At 44.5% G+C, this 15,517-nt stretch overlaps 1 protein-coding gene across 1 annotated transcript in view; it reads right to left on the bottom strand.

Annotated features, from left to right (window-relative positions):
- LOC146789040 (collagen alpha-6(VI) chain-like) overlaps positions 1-15,517 on the bottom strand; it is a 748,331-nt gene that overhangs the window by 149,285 nt on the left and 583,529 nt on the right. The window contains exons 26-29 of the mRNA XM_085631021.1: positions 6,768-6,830; positions 6,605-6,655; positions 4,207-4,242; positions 1,860-1,922 (exon numbers count right to left, since the gene is read on the bottom strand). Of these exons, the coding sequence (XP_085487147.1) occupies positions 1,860-1,922; positions 4,207-4,242; positions 6,605-6,655; positions 6,768-6,830 (213 nt within the window). The remainder of the gene's footprint in view (positions 1-1,859; positions 1,923-4,206; positions 4,243-6,604; positions 6,656-6,767; positions 6,831-15,517) is intronic.

Here is a 15,517-nt window from a genome sequence, read left to right as displayed (position 1 = left end):
TCTCAAGATCAGGCCTCTCAAACATTCAGAGGAATACTAAGGCAAAGGTGGAATAATCATCCAGTCTTGGGTTCGCAGCTGCTACCAAAGGTGTTGCCCAAGCCAGGGCAGCTCCAGTGTGGCAGCTAATAAGATAGCCCACCCTGGTCCTGTCTTAAGGGAACTGAGTTAGTCGAAAGGCAAAGGGAACTGTAAAGTAGTCCAGGAACTCCTTCAACTTATTTTGATCTCCATCAAAATGCTGGGCTCCAGCATGGATAAGTGGGACTTCAGACAGCATTTGCATTTTCATTATGTAAAGACTCCAATTCAACCAATTGCTGTTGTATGGTATCCTGTAAGGCTTGAGTAGGATCCGTCTTTTCCTGAATAGGTTGGTGTCACAATTTCTCAAGAGCTGGATGCAAGGACTGGATAGTTCGAGATCTGAAGCTTGGACAATTTCCTTTGAAAGCAACATTGCCAGAAAGTAATGGGAACACCAAGCTGGAATGTGCCCTCTAAGGAAACCACCAGGAGGTAAAGGCAAAGAGCAGAAAACCCCTTCTGAATTCACCAGCACAACAGCAGCAAGTAGGATACGAAGGAGGAACACCAAAACCAGAACAGGGGATCCGGGAGCATTGCGACACACTAGATAGACCTTCTGAAAGTCTTATATAGTGAATAATAACCTGGAAGATGTAAGGTGTAAAGAGGAAGTAAAAATCACTCATCTTGGCCTGGTCAATTCCCATAGAAAAGCATTGGATGGCGGCCATGATGAATTTGGCAATACATAGCGTAGCCTCCACAATCATGGTGACGACAACCAATGTAGAGCTTCCCTTGGAAAGCATGGCATGCACACTCCAGTTCCCCCCGAACTGCCACCACCAAGCCAGAAACCCCATATAAGTGCGGGCGTGTCCACCCGACGTGCCCAAACTCAGCTGCGGGACATGCTTGGCAGGCACGTCCAACTAGGAAACCGAGTTGTGTCCGTGGGTGCACCCATCATTTTGTGTGTTGAGTACCCGATCTGTACTCTGTATACTACCCCTGTACCCCAAGATTTACTGATCATTTAGACCAGTCATCCATTAAGCAAAAAGTTCAAGCTGGGCAAATTGTACCTCTTGGGTTCGTAAAAGCATGATATTATCAAAAAAATCTCCATAAGTAATGCGCATCTTCTTGCCTATTCAGGCATATATGTCACCAGTTAGCCTGACAAAGCTTTTTCCACCTAAATTAGAGCTTGTGGAGAGTAGAGATGACATATCGTCAACTTGAAATTTATCGAACACCATTTCTAGTGTATCAAATTCACAGTTATAGGGAATATTTAAGCTTTGTGTAGTTATGAAACAAAATAATGTCAATCATACTCTGGCACGTGGCACACTGAGCCCTCCGCACTTAAGGGCAACTTAATTGGGGATATCACCGTAGTTGGTCTGGTAGAAAAAAAAACAAAGGTGTCTATTAAATTCAGCTCCGGTTGGAATAATATATTCACCCAAGCATTTATGATCCAACTAATTAACAGTATAGGAGACATATAACTAGGATAGGAGAACAGGGTAAGCTAAGTCAGCGGCTTAGCTTGGTCGACATCCTTCCTGCAGCACCCTCTTCCCCCATGCTTCGTGAGTGTGCTGCACCAGGCAACTACAATGCTCTGGCAGAGGAAGTAGGATTTCCAGGCCAAGTGGACGAGATGCTGTATTTTGAATGTATTTTAATGAAGAATGAGCAATATGGATTAAGTTATCAGCGAAAGGGTCAGGATTTGGCAACCCGCATGCAAAGTAGAATTTTATTTGATAAAGCAAGGACGAAAAAGATGCACGCAAAACTATGAAAATGATTCTTACCCTCTTTCCTCTACTGCCCCTCACTCCAACATCCCCAGGAAGGCCAGAATCACCACGGTCACCCTATAAGAAGAGAGAAAATGGATAATAGTTATGGCTTAGGTGGAAGAAATCCAAGCCTATGAATGGGAATGTATGTGCATATTCACGAGACTTGGGGACATATGTTTGTGGTGTGTGTGCACAATGCAGACTAGGTGCATCCCGTTTCCAAAAAGCATGTTGTCATAAGTGCCTGCATTAACGTTCTGGATAACTTGCTGGAGAGAGCACAGTAGCCAAAGTGGAGCACTAGTTCAAAGTACTGCTCTGTGCTCCTGTGCAGAAGGCCCTTGACCCTCAAGGGCGGACCTGATGGCTTTCGGAGTCTCCTTCCGTGGGTGAGGTGCAGGGTATATCAGTGTCTCTGCTCGCATAACCCATCTCTAACTTTGGAGGATGGCTAGTGACCCCACAAGCCCACTGCTAATGAAGTCTGAACTGAATGGTTTCGGGGGGCCCGGGTAGTCCTGGTACCCTCTATGGGTCCCAAAGGGCAATACCCCAGTGCCACCTGCTGGTGGGGCTGGTAATCCACCCCTCGACTGCCTCTTTGCCTGTGCACCTAGCTCAGTATTATGGCTTAAGCACAAAAGTTGTCCCTAATTTGCATAGTTCCATGCCCATACAAATGATGGAACGCACACTTTACACTGCACGGACACTAACTTTGCACCTGCGCAGTATGGATTACAGGAGCAGCAGCCCACTTGTCTGCGGGCCCTTCTGTGTTTTTAATGGTACGCAGGAGAGCAAAAAGCAAGTGACTGTGTTTGTATTGCAGAAGAATTTTCTAGAAACACCCACTCGCACTCAATATTTCAAAAGAACAGTTCAAGGCACAGAACACTCTTCTCTTAAATGCAAAGGGCTTACTTCAAAGTTTTCTCATTCCCAAGAGCATATAGTGCCCTCTGTCACTATGTCCTCTAGAGAAGACTACAGCAATAGTCTTTATCTAAAATTGCCATACTTCCTAGTTAGCCTTCTATAGAAAATCGAGAATGGTGAAGCAAACTTAATCTCTTAAACTGGGCCGCATGAACACATTGTATTGGTTTTGACCTAACTTTAGTGGCTTACTCTCTCCAGTTAAGGAAGTGTGCATTATACAGAAAAGGCATTGATACTACTATGCATTACTTCTGCACAGCCAAACCTATAATAGGCCTAAGCACCTTCAATGTAAGTCGCAGCAAAATAGCAGTTTACTGAACACGAGGTTCTTCCCACAGTAGCAATGTCTCTTGCATATGTCACTTCAGGTCCTATCACTAACAGGTAACATTGGTGGTAGTTAAGCTTAATAAAAACTCAATTGAAAAACTCCCATATTTATGGGCTGATTTGTGAGTGGGTCACATTTCTTTTTTCCAGATACCTAAAGCATATCAACATGAGTTCCATTTGGGAACTACAGCAGGAGGCCATTGGTTGTTTGATCCTGGAGCTGAGCTCGGCAGGTGAGCCCACGCTCCCAGAGCAGCATTGTTGACCATCTTGGTATGTGGCAGCATTCCATGTCCCAATTCCTACAACTGGGGAGTGCAACAGCATCAAGGAGCAGAGACCACACTTTGGAACTGTTATGATGTTTAAATGCTAAGAAGGACAAAGAAAAAAAGCAGAAGTAATCCAAAATGTTTGCCATCCATGGCATTCAGAGGTGAGCAGTAATGTAAAAATCATTGATTCCTGACAATGGGATAAATCTACCATTGGTGAAATTGCTGCTAAATCAATTATCATCTCAATGTTGTAGTATGTGATAATTTTCCCGGCAGGAACCCCACCGATGGTAGATTAACTCCATCCTCCTGGAAATCACTCAATCTTACATTATATAAGATAGCCATTATCCCTGAGTGTCTTCATACTTCAGTTTCTTCTTCTTCTTAATCTGCCTTCGGCGTATGTCTGCTACCATTTGTTGTAAGATCTCAAATTGTGAGTATGTGGTGGTAGTATCAAGCCCTTGACATTTTTCATACTTTATAAAATTGTGGCAAATAAAAAAGGTATGGAAAGAGTGAGATGATTGCATTGAGATTTGCAGAATGCAATAAAAGTAAGATGAAAATGACACAAGCCATGCAGGAGGGCAAGAGAATTTGTCAGATTCAAAGAGGGACCTATTTAAAGAACTGTCAGAAAAAAATACATATGTTTATTGATAGCCTGATAAAGTGGGAAGAAATCCAACTCTTAAAAAAAGTGTCCAAACAGCATGTCAGGGAACCTCTTACAACAGAATGAACCATAAGCAACAGAAATTATATTACCGTACGCTTTCACATGTGTTTGATACCTTTGGTCCGTTGTACCCTGGGAATCCTTCTTGACCCTGGAAAACACACCACATGATATTACCAAATGTTCTCATCTTTCATCAGATTACTTTCCACGTTTTGCCCTTCTAAAGGATTTTCAGTAGTCCACTTCCACACACTAATCACTCATGGTTCCCCAATGGGCTCTTTCTTCAAAAGCGGTATGGGGTATTCATCAGGGCCCATCACCCGCTCCATTACAGCTGGAGATTGCACAGTCTGACCCAAAGCATTACAGGCTCACCTGAGAGGATCTTTTTTGAGAATCTGTGCCACTAGAGATGAAACTTTCATAGGACACCCATTGCATCACCTGCCCTTTTCCCATGCAACTAATTCAATATTTATTCACTATTTTTATCTCAAATACATGACGGATCATGGAACTATTCATGTATGATGGTATTGCTGTCATTGGTTTTCTCTGAATGCCTTTCTTCAACGGTGCAGCCCAACAGAACTTTGTAACATGAACACCTCACACTCATCCTTTGCAGCACAGACATGTCTGACCAAATACACTGATACCAGTCCACCTTGGCATTTGTCAAAAAGAGCCCCTATACTAATACTATATATAACTTATAAGTGCCCTACATGTACAGTGTATTTTAGACAAACACCCCAGCACTAACACGCCACCAAAGCCGTATAGCTGGTCAAGCATTGCTACATTCGGAAGAGTTCAAGATTCAAACATAAGCCAAAAATCAAGATTACCATAGATCAACAGTATGCATGAGACACTCCCCCTGCCACCGGCATGCATGCACCATGACAACAAATCCACATATTTGACGAAGCATTGGCACATCAACAGGTGTTCCAAATCATCTTGCCAACCTACCTATCAACCATTCCGAACAGTTAAGTTAAATGGACTACATTCCCATATGCGCAAGATTTCATCAAAGTCGTAGAATAAGCTAACAAGGCCTCTGAACTGAACAACTACCCTAAACTGAGCAATGGAGCCCCATGCGCCCCCAAAACAAACTACAAAGCTCTCCTGACTACACAAAGCCATTTACACAATGCATCACACAATTGTGTGACAAGACTTAGCAGGGTGCTGCGCAGTAGAAACCATGATACACAGCTCAGTAGTCAGTTCTTCCAAGTCGACCACTGTCCAATATGATTCACAACTAAACAATATCACACACAATAATCACAGTCCATCTTAATCCCAGGGTACTAACCCCTAAAGAATCCATAGTACCACACAAATGGAGGAATTGAGATATATTGATAATTGTAATATAACACAGCACAACACGACATAACAGAACATAATTTCAAGCAGGAGTAGCTGTATTCTGCCTTTGAGATATGCTCGAATGATGCACTTCGCTGTGCCAACATGTAAAATCGAGCTACACAAATATTTGTAATATAACATAATACACAGTAGCACAACACAAACACCCACAATAGTTTCTAACAGGTGTAGATGTAGTCTATCTCTGAGATGTGTGCAAGTAAAAAGCGTTGCTAAGAAGAAATCCAGTGCCTTCACCACTGTGTGCTCACTTATTATTTATAGTGGAGGTATTTGAAGAACTAGTCTTTAGCAACATGCACATTCCGAAGAGTGTTTGAGTTTCAGGCTCTTTTTATTGAGCAGACGTTACAAAAATGCAGCATCACAGTTGTGAATTGCTGAACCTGCCTCTGTCCGCAGTAACATTTTGGTAACCACAGTATGAGAGATCCCGGCAAATAAGCACTCCGTGACCACGAATGGGCTAGGGAATAAGAAAGAGGACAGCAGAGCAACCTTTAAGAGACCACAGGAACACACAGGTATATGGCTAATCAACTGCAACAAATCTCAGAGCACACTTCCCAGCAGAGGCATTTCCCAGGACATCAGAGGCTGAAGGGTGTTTCAGTCCACTATATATATGAGCCCGGATAGAGTTCCCTTGGGCTATTCACCTTTAAGGAGACAATGCTTTCAGGTAACTTTTTTCAAGGCCCTAATTGTGATGTGACAAGCACAGAATGATACACCGTAGAAAGACAGCACCGTCTGTCGATGATATTCCACAGAGAAAACAAAATGCAGACACACCAGCCTTTCTTCCATTCTGCCAATTTTACATATTCATGCAGCATGGCTGCTTGTGTGGAAAACTACAGGTTGAAAATCACATTATTTCCTTTGTTTCACTTCCTTTAAAAAACATTGTAATGTGCTTATATGCTACACGAATATATATGTTGACAATCTTAGATACTTCACAATTCCCTATGGTGTGACTGTGTGCTGTCTCAGATGGCTATTTACACCCTTGTAACACTAAGTAAACATTCCAATTAACCAGATTTGAGTACATTTTGGCCAATCAGGGTTTCGGTTTCCCTTCCTACCTTGCCACCTTTGCCACCCTGTTCGCCATACCCATCTCGGCCATCGTCTCCCTGTAATGAAACGAGATGGTTAAACACCCAGAGCTCCTGGCTGGAGATACAATTAAAATTGAACCAAATCAACCAGGGCTGAAACATTATTAAAAGCAAGTTGAATTCTCACCACAGGTCCACGCCAGCCGGCCGCTCCAGGCTCTCCTTTCTCACCAGAGTCTCCAGGCGGACCCTATAGAGCAATGTAGAAAAACAATAACCTTATCCAGGACTGGTTTTCCATTGTCTTGTTCATGATCAACTTTATGATAAATCAATACCCCTGCTTTTTTTTTTTTTTAATGCTTTATTTAGTATTGAAAAAACAAAACAGTACAAAGACATTGGCTGTATGTTCAATAAAGAACCATTGACAAGATACATCACAACACTTCTGGCCCACAAATCAGCAACAGCATCTAATAATGGCATCGGTTCAGCGGCCCCCCGTAATCGCCCTAACACTCCCATCCATCTGAATTAAAAAAAAAAAAAAAAGATAACCTCCCGCCAAAGGGCCCACCATTCAGTCTCCATAGACACTACGGTTTTCGCCCCACACCCCCCGACCAGCCCACGCTCGTACAGACCAGCATCCCAGAACGAACAGCAATGAGGACCCTAACGTCCTGACAGGTTCATAACCCCTCCATAACCATAACCCTGGCGCCGCGCGGTTTACCCCACTCCCGTAGGCACTATGCCGGAACTGGAGTGCGGTGGGGAAGAGCTCGGCAGGCTAGCGATATATGTCTTATACGGGCCCCAGATATCTTTGGGTCGCGCCACCGTGGGGAGGAGACTAGAGTAGATCTCGCTGTTTGTGTTGCAGAAAGCCATGGAAGTGAGCCATGCACCCGCTGTGGGGGCCATTCGATCCCCCCAGCGCTTAGCAACCTCCCGCTTAGCAAGCAGGAGGCCTAGAGAAGCAAGCCTTCGGAGAGTCTTAGGGAAATTGACCGTGTAGCCCAACAGCGCAACCTCGGGCGTGGGAACCAACGTGAGCCCCAGCATAGCGCCCAGGATCTCGTGTACCTGTGTCCAGTATGATTGCAGTCTGGGGCACGTCCATGACAGGTGTGCAAAATCAGCGTGTGGTGCAGCGCATTTCCAGCATGTGTGAGGTCGAGAGGGATCAATGGCGTGGAGTCTAGCAGGGGTCATGTAGAAGCGGCGAAGGAATTTGTAATGGAGGTGCTTGTGGCGACTATTGAGTGATATCGTGTTAGTGACTTTGCAACAAAACGGTCCACTGCTCGTCTGTGATAGGCCTACCCAAGTCCGACTCCCAAGCCGCCCGCAGTCGGACATCCGCACAAGGAACCAGAGCTGCGCATGCCTTATAAAGTCTGGAAACCATGTGGGCTCCCGTGTCTTTATCAATGAGGAGGGTGAGGGGCTCAAAGGACTCCGGTTCGAGAGGGAATCCCACGATTTCCGACCGCGCCGCGCAATAAAGCCGGCGTAGTACAAACTTGTCCATGAACGTAGCCTCGCTGAAACGCGCCTCCTCCGTCATCGAGAAAATGTGTCCGCCAGGATATAAATCTCCAATCTTAGTAAGGTTAAACTTATTTAAAGTACGCTGCACAAGGAGCTCTCCCGTGCCCGGCAGCAGCCCAGGGTAAGGAAGTGGGAGCGAAGAGGAATACAGGCGAGGCCGGGCTAAATAACGAGCCAGGCGACCCCAGGCCCAGCTGGTGGTGGATACCGTTTGGATATCCACTGGGCTCCGGGGAACCCCCCTGGGCAACACCGCCGACAAGCGACCCGGGAGCACGAAATCCGCCTCCGGCCGAAGAAACGGGATCCGCGCGTCAGGATGATACCAGGCATAGGCGTGCGCACACTGAGCAATCAAGTAGTATAGATACATATCCGGTACACCGAAGCCGCCTCTGTCATGGGGGAGCGTAAGAGTCCTCCAGCTGATTCGGGGGCGCTTCCCGCCCCAAACCAGCTTGATCAAATGGGACCGTAGGGTGGAGAAAAATGCCCGAGTAAGAGGAATAGGAGTATTATTAAAAAAATACAAAAATCTGGGGAGTACAACCATTTTTATAATAGCAATTCTGGCTGACATGGAGAGCGGGAGTCGCAGCCACCCCTCCACCTGCGTCTCCAGCCTGGCAATCGCGCGGCCATAATTGAGGCGAATAATTTCGTCCCTGTTCAGATGTATCTGAACGCCCAAGTACCGTACCGAGTCGGAGCACCACTCCAACGGGAACTCACACTGCCATTGGGAAGTGCCGCTAGTCAACGGAAAAATTATGGACTTGTGCCAGTTGATGCCCAATCCCGAGTGGGCACCGAAGCGAAGAATCTCCCATATCAGGGGAGCCAAGTTGACCTGAGGCTCTCTGACATACAGTATCGTGTCGTCCGCGTAGAGGGAAGCTAATAAGGGACCCGTCCGGAACTGGAGACCCCTGTGCAGATGCCGTTCCTGGAAATGCCGAATTAAGGGGTCCATGGCCAAAATGAATAATAGCGGAGAAAGCGGGCAGCCCTGCCGCGTGCCTCTCGTGAGAGAGAAAGGGCGGGACAGCGTACCATTGATACGCAGACGGGCCGTGGGGCGGCTATACAAAAGCCGCGTAGTGGCGAGGAAGTTCTCTGGCATGCCCATGCGTCGCATGACAGAAAGAAAGAAAGGCCACTCTAGGGAGTCGAAGGCCTTCTCAGTGTCTAGAAGGATTGCCGCGGCTGGCGTGGCCGGATTGATTCTGTGGAGAACTGTGAACAGCGTCCGCAAATTTAAAGACGTGGAGCGACGCGGGACAAAGCCCGATTGTACGGGCGATATAATGAATTCCATCAATTGAGACAGTCTGTTGGCCACAATTTTGGCCAGTATCTTGTAATCGAGGTTCAATAGGGAGAGGGGCCTATACGATCCACACAGCGTCGGGTCTTTATTTGGTTTTGGGAGCAGAACTATTACCGCCTCACTAAGGGTCGCCGGGAGGGACCCACGCTCCAGCGCCTATGCGTAGACCTCAATAAGCCGTGGCGACAGGAGATCCGCAAAGGCCTTGTAAAAATCCCCAGAGAAGCCATCGAGGCCGGGGGCAGAAGAGCCGCGAAGCACCTTAATCGCCCCCCGAACCTCTGCCACCGTTATGGGCTCCGCCATGAACTCCTGCATACCCCTATTAAGGAATACTAGCGCGATTTCGGACAAGTAGGCCTCACGAGAGGCCGAGGATTCACCTAACTTGGTCTTGTATAGATCCGAGTAGTAGGCCAGGAAGTCGTCCCTGATCTCGGTTGGCTTCGTGTGAAGCGAACCGTCTGCACCCCGCACCTCGACTATCAAGGATTTGCTGTACGACGGTCTCAGAGCCTGCGCCAGTGTGCGACCCGGCCTATCCCCCTCCCCGTATCTACGTGCAGTCTGGTACTTCCCCAGGTACAAAATCTCTCTGTCCGCTGCGTCCCTAAAGTCGGTCAGGAGGTGGAGCCGACGAGCGGACATGTCGGCGGTGGGCGCAAGAATCAATACCCCTGCTTGACCCACCATAGGCAGAGTAAATAAGGGATTCTCACAGAAAGGAACTCAATTTAAAGTAATTCAAAAGTAGATGACCAGTAAGCGAATGAAGGGCCAGATGTACGAACCATTGCTTTTTCAAATGTACAACTCCAGTTTTAAGAATCGCGAAACGTTTACTGACTCCTAAACTGGTATTTCTGACCCATTACTGAATCGCGATTTGGAAAGGGCGGATCGTAGGCATCCCTTCCAAATACAGATTTGGTGTGCAATGCATCAACGTTGGAAAACTTTGAAAAACTCCTGGCAACCAAGTTGAAATGGCAACTCATTCACAACCATTTGCGAATTTAAAAAAACGTGTTTGCTGGGAGTAATTTTTTTAAAAGATTGTAACCCACTCCAATTCAGGAATTTAAGAACTCGCATGCGATTTCATAGGCCGGTTTGTAAAGCCTTAACTGCACATTGCAATCAGATATATACGACCAGATCGTCATACATCTGTCCAGCAGTCTTTTGGAGACCCGATCCATCTTTGGCCCATGCTCATCCTAATTTATTCACTTCGCCTAACACTTTTTTGACATATACCTGCACTGCCAGCCAGGATCTTGTCTATTGTAGTGTTTTACTATGCCTGCTGCATTTCTCCATGAAGGCCTATTTGGTTGCATTGAGCTGGGACTAATAGTGTTGATGAGGGATGTATATATTTGAAATGCAGATTCATTACAGAATGGAAAGAGGACCATATCTGTGATGGATGACTGCTCGGTGACCATGAAATTAGGTGACGGTCTGGCCAATCTGTTATTTGATAGATTGCACCCTCCTGTGTAGTAGATTCATGAGTCAGTGACTGAGCGGATGGTATTCAGCGACATTTAGGATGAGCTCTTAGGTCTAAGTCTCATATGTGAAATAGAGAATGGAAAGTTTAGAATTAGCACAACCTCGCAATCATCTTGGCTCCAAAGTGGGAGGAGACATGTCATTACTGAACATGTTTGGAAGAAATATGCCTTAATTTGTCCAAGCAGTATTTAAAGATTCACAGCCTCTAGAGTCAAATCTGGGGATATCATATCTGATAAATGGCTCTTGGAGAGGGGCACCAAGTATGGTTGCTCCCCATCACCACTGTTGTTAGACTTATGTAGCCTCTAGCCTTTAGATTAGCAACAATATTACAGGACTGTGGAATTGGAATAGGAGACAAGATACGTAAGGTATAGTTGCTGATGATACCCTGGTGTATATCTCTCCAACACATACTTCTGTGCACTTATTAATTCAAATGCTAAGCAGTTTGGTCATGTGTTGGTATGAAAATTAACAGAGAAAAATGTGTCCTTCCCCTTAGCAAAGCTGACAAGTGAGGAACAACCTAATGAAGGCCTTTGCTAGGAAACAGATACCTTCCCATAGGCATGCAGATAGAGCACACAACAGATAAACATCATGACTATAATATGGGATGGATACTTGATGGGCTTAGAGCCTCAGTGAGTTCCTGGAATTCACTTCCATTATCTGTAACTGGAAGAATTGCAGTGGCTAAGATGGTGTTTTTGACCCTTTGCCTGTGTAGGATGCAAAACACATTGTGTGAACTTCCACAAGCTGTGCTTAAGGAGCTCGATAGCTAGCTAATCTTGCTGGTGTGGGCTGGTAGGAGAAGCAGGGTCACATTGGATATTGTGAGAATAGAAGGGGAGCCTGGAGGCCTTGGTTTCCCCGACCTGGGACTGTATTATCTTGCAATACACCTGCAACATGCAGCAAGATGGTAGCAAGCATATGACTATAGAAAGGGAGGGTTGTCACAATTTGGAAGCTGTATATCTGAATAATGAGTTTCTAACCTTCCAAAGGCGCAATTTCTACAATATGAAAAATTTACAAAAAAAGGCTATTGATATTTGGAGGGAATTCCCAAGTGCCCCAGTTACCACCACATTGATGGATGTGCTGCTGGAAATAGGGCAGAGCCGTAGACTAATTACTCACACATATAAAGCCCTGAAAGGGGACAGAATGACTATCCCCATGAAAACATGTCAACTGTGGGATGCGAACTTTGAATTTCCGCTGATGAACACAGAATGGGAAAAAGCACGTGCACTGGTTGAGGGTGTGTGTAGCAAAGCATGCTTTAAACTGTCACATTTCAGTATCCACCATCATACCTAAAACTTCATAAAATATATTGAGACATGTCTTCTATGTGTCCCAGGTGTACGGAATGTTAGACTCCTTTTGCACATATGAAATAAAGATGTGCAAAAGTTGCTGAATACTGGGATCGGGTAACCTACAGCGTAAGTCAAGCACAACATACTGGGAGCAATAACAAATCCACTGGAATGAGAATGCAAAATAGATTAGCTCTCTTGGGGTTAGTATTGGCTAAAAGACTCATAGCCATCCCCCGGATCCGATCAGAGGGACCAATGGTAGAACCTTGGGAGCAACACCTCTTAGGGTGTTCTCTAGCACGATACGATTTACTGTTGTGGTCTGCAATGATGCATCAGGTGGCAAGGGCGGGAAGAATGAATGGCAGACAACAATAGCGCCCATGTAATAATGAATATATGTACTGGGGTTCTAACCATTGTGAATGACCAGATATGCATGTTGGCAGAAAGAGGTGAATGACAAATTACGTTTTGTATAAGGCTCATACATGGCAATGGAACATGTCATTGGATGACTGTATAGTAACATACACGTATATGTTGTAATATGTCTGTATGATCTAGATTAATGGATAACACATGAGCATGAGAAATAGTCCTGCACCAGTGTTGTATTTTTATTATGTGCAAGAAAATGAGATTGTATCGCCACAAATGATATTTTTTTTTAAAAAGAAAAAAATCCAAAGGCTCAAAGTATCACAAAGTTTTCTACCAGGAATAATTAAAGCCAAAGAATGTGAAAATAATCACAATAATATTTTTGTTTGTATTTGATTAAAATATATTATGGATACTTGGAAAACGGATTGATGAAAATATTTAACTTTTATTGCTCACTACAGAATATGATTGTGTATCTATTTCTCTGGGTCTGGTTTCACTTTATTAGTCACGTTGGTCCCCTTTCACAAAAAGTAAAAATTACAGGTGAATCTTCCACATCCTGATTGAAAGAGTCATGATTTGCAGATTTTCTGACCCCACATTCTCCTTACCTGTAGAAAAGCTCTGCTAGTAAGGTAGATGCTACACAGTAGAAAGTGTAAGGCAGGAGTTGTGGCCATGCTGTTCCAGGATGTAGGCATGTGTATAACCATACAACCTGCTAGAAACACCACAAAGATAGATCCTTGCGTGTGTTACAATGGGCCATGCCCATCCCTGAAGCACACGTACATGTATTCCAACAAGGGTATGCAACAGCTCCACTCTTTAAGGCAGTGGAGAGACTGGCTTCTCCATACATATAGATATTTTCCTGGTGGAAATACTCAAGCATGCCTGGAACTCTAGAATTCACAAGTAGATCCCTGGGGAGTTTTGTGAATCCCTGAAAGTTAGAAAACTTATCAGAACATGGGAGGAAATGTATGACACAGAGAATGTTCACTTTTTTAAAAACCCTTTGTGAATTCCTCTCTGACATTAACATTGACGGTTGCTTTATTTTTAGCACTTCTTTCTAAAAATGTGAGTGCTCTGTAATATCCTTTAATTGACTACTACTTCAATACGAGAATGTATTATTAGAAAATATTTTGATTGCTTGCAGAATTCTTCACCACTTTCCTCCTTCTTTTTTCCCTCGCCTTATCTACTATGCAAGCAAAGAAATAAATGATACTATAGTAGAGACATGTACTGACTGCGTTCAGCGCACTCCCTGGCTCAAGCACCATCTAAGGCTAGTAAGTGTGTCCAAATATACACACACTAACATAAACTACTCTATAGGGCGTCACTGCATTACATTTTAAATATTTCTTTCTGTTTTACTATTATAGTTAAATTGTAGCAGAGCACACTCTTATGTCATCCAATTTTCCTGTTTCATTCTTTTAATTGGTACTTTGTTATAATACACCCGGAGCCGGTTCACAGTATTTTTGTTTTTAAAGTTGAACATGCACAGTAGATTTCCTTCTACAATTTGCAGCGAAATGTAGCAGTTAAAGGCTGAAGAATTTTGCTAAACTTTGGATTTCCATGTGTACTCCTATTGGTCTCCATCGACACCTGAGGATTGTCACCAGGGCAAATTGTAGTCAGGAGCAAGCAAAGAAGACGTGCTTTAGCACATGTAACTCTACTACACCTGAAACATATCACTCCAAGTGGACACTCTCTTGCTCCTACTATTTCATGGTATATTTACGCATATATCCAGGGTTGGAATGGTCATTCTAAATGTCTTTGAATACCATAAAGCTCCAGCTTTATGGCTGCTCCAACCACTTTGCATTACACTCATTTAACCCTCGTTTCCCCCATCCCTACACCTAAGTTTATGACTGAGAAAAATCTGCCTCACTTCAGTCACTTGCACATTTTCCCAGGTCAGGAGTGAAGTTTGAGATTGGAAAAAGTTGCAAATATTGATTATGAAATGTGTGACGGAAAGTTCACCCATTTGCTCACATAAGTGACACTGGATTCAAGCTAGCCTGGCTGATGACGGCTGATTAGCCAGAACCCGGTCCCAGGATGCTTGTTTCCATTCCAGGGAAGACATGGCTTGGCAGTTCGGGCTGGACTGTTCCCATGAGGCACAGGGTCAGACTGATTTGCATATGGCCATGTCTGAACTGGGGTGGTGGAGTGAGCTAAAGAATGATGATGGATTAAACCCATATCAGTTGACTGGGGGTGAGTGCTTGCAATGTTCAACACTCCGTCCATCATCCCCTTTGGTTTCACATAAGTGACACAGCAAAACGTTTTATGAATCAACGATTTGAGATGTGAGGGCTTATTTTCAATATACATCTTAAAGAAAATCATGTACGAGACCTCAGTGTCAAGTTTCACAGCTTTTGATACCATTTATATACGAATACAGATCAGTAGCGTAACGATAATTGACTCTATCATACAGATTGCACACTATTGGGGAGGGGGTCAGACAAGTTAGATGTTAACTAAACTCAGCCATCCTCCTCCTCGTCCCTGTCCTTCCACCATAAGGCAATCTGCTCCTGAGATATAGAATGTTTGCCTCCTAAAGTATTTTTGTTTTCGTGTTTAGATCATGCGTTGTTTTGAACGTAGTGGTAGATTCGGTTTATATGTCAATTGAATATTTTTCGTGGTTCAGTAAGTCGTGGTTCAATACTTAGTGGTTTGGCTCTGGTCGTTGTTTAGCCTTCGTGGTTTAGGCATTCGTGATTTAAGAGG

This window comes from Triturus cristatus, chromosome 10, assembly GCF_964204655.1.
Source record: "Triturus cristatus chromosome 10, aTriCri1.1, whole genome shotgun sequence".
Lineage (NCBI taxonomy): Eukaryota > Metazoa > Chordata > Amphibia > Caudata > Salamandridae > Triturus > Triturus cristatus.
Note: the sequence above shows the minus strand (reverse complement) of the source record. Positions and strands in the feature narration are given on the sequence as shown.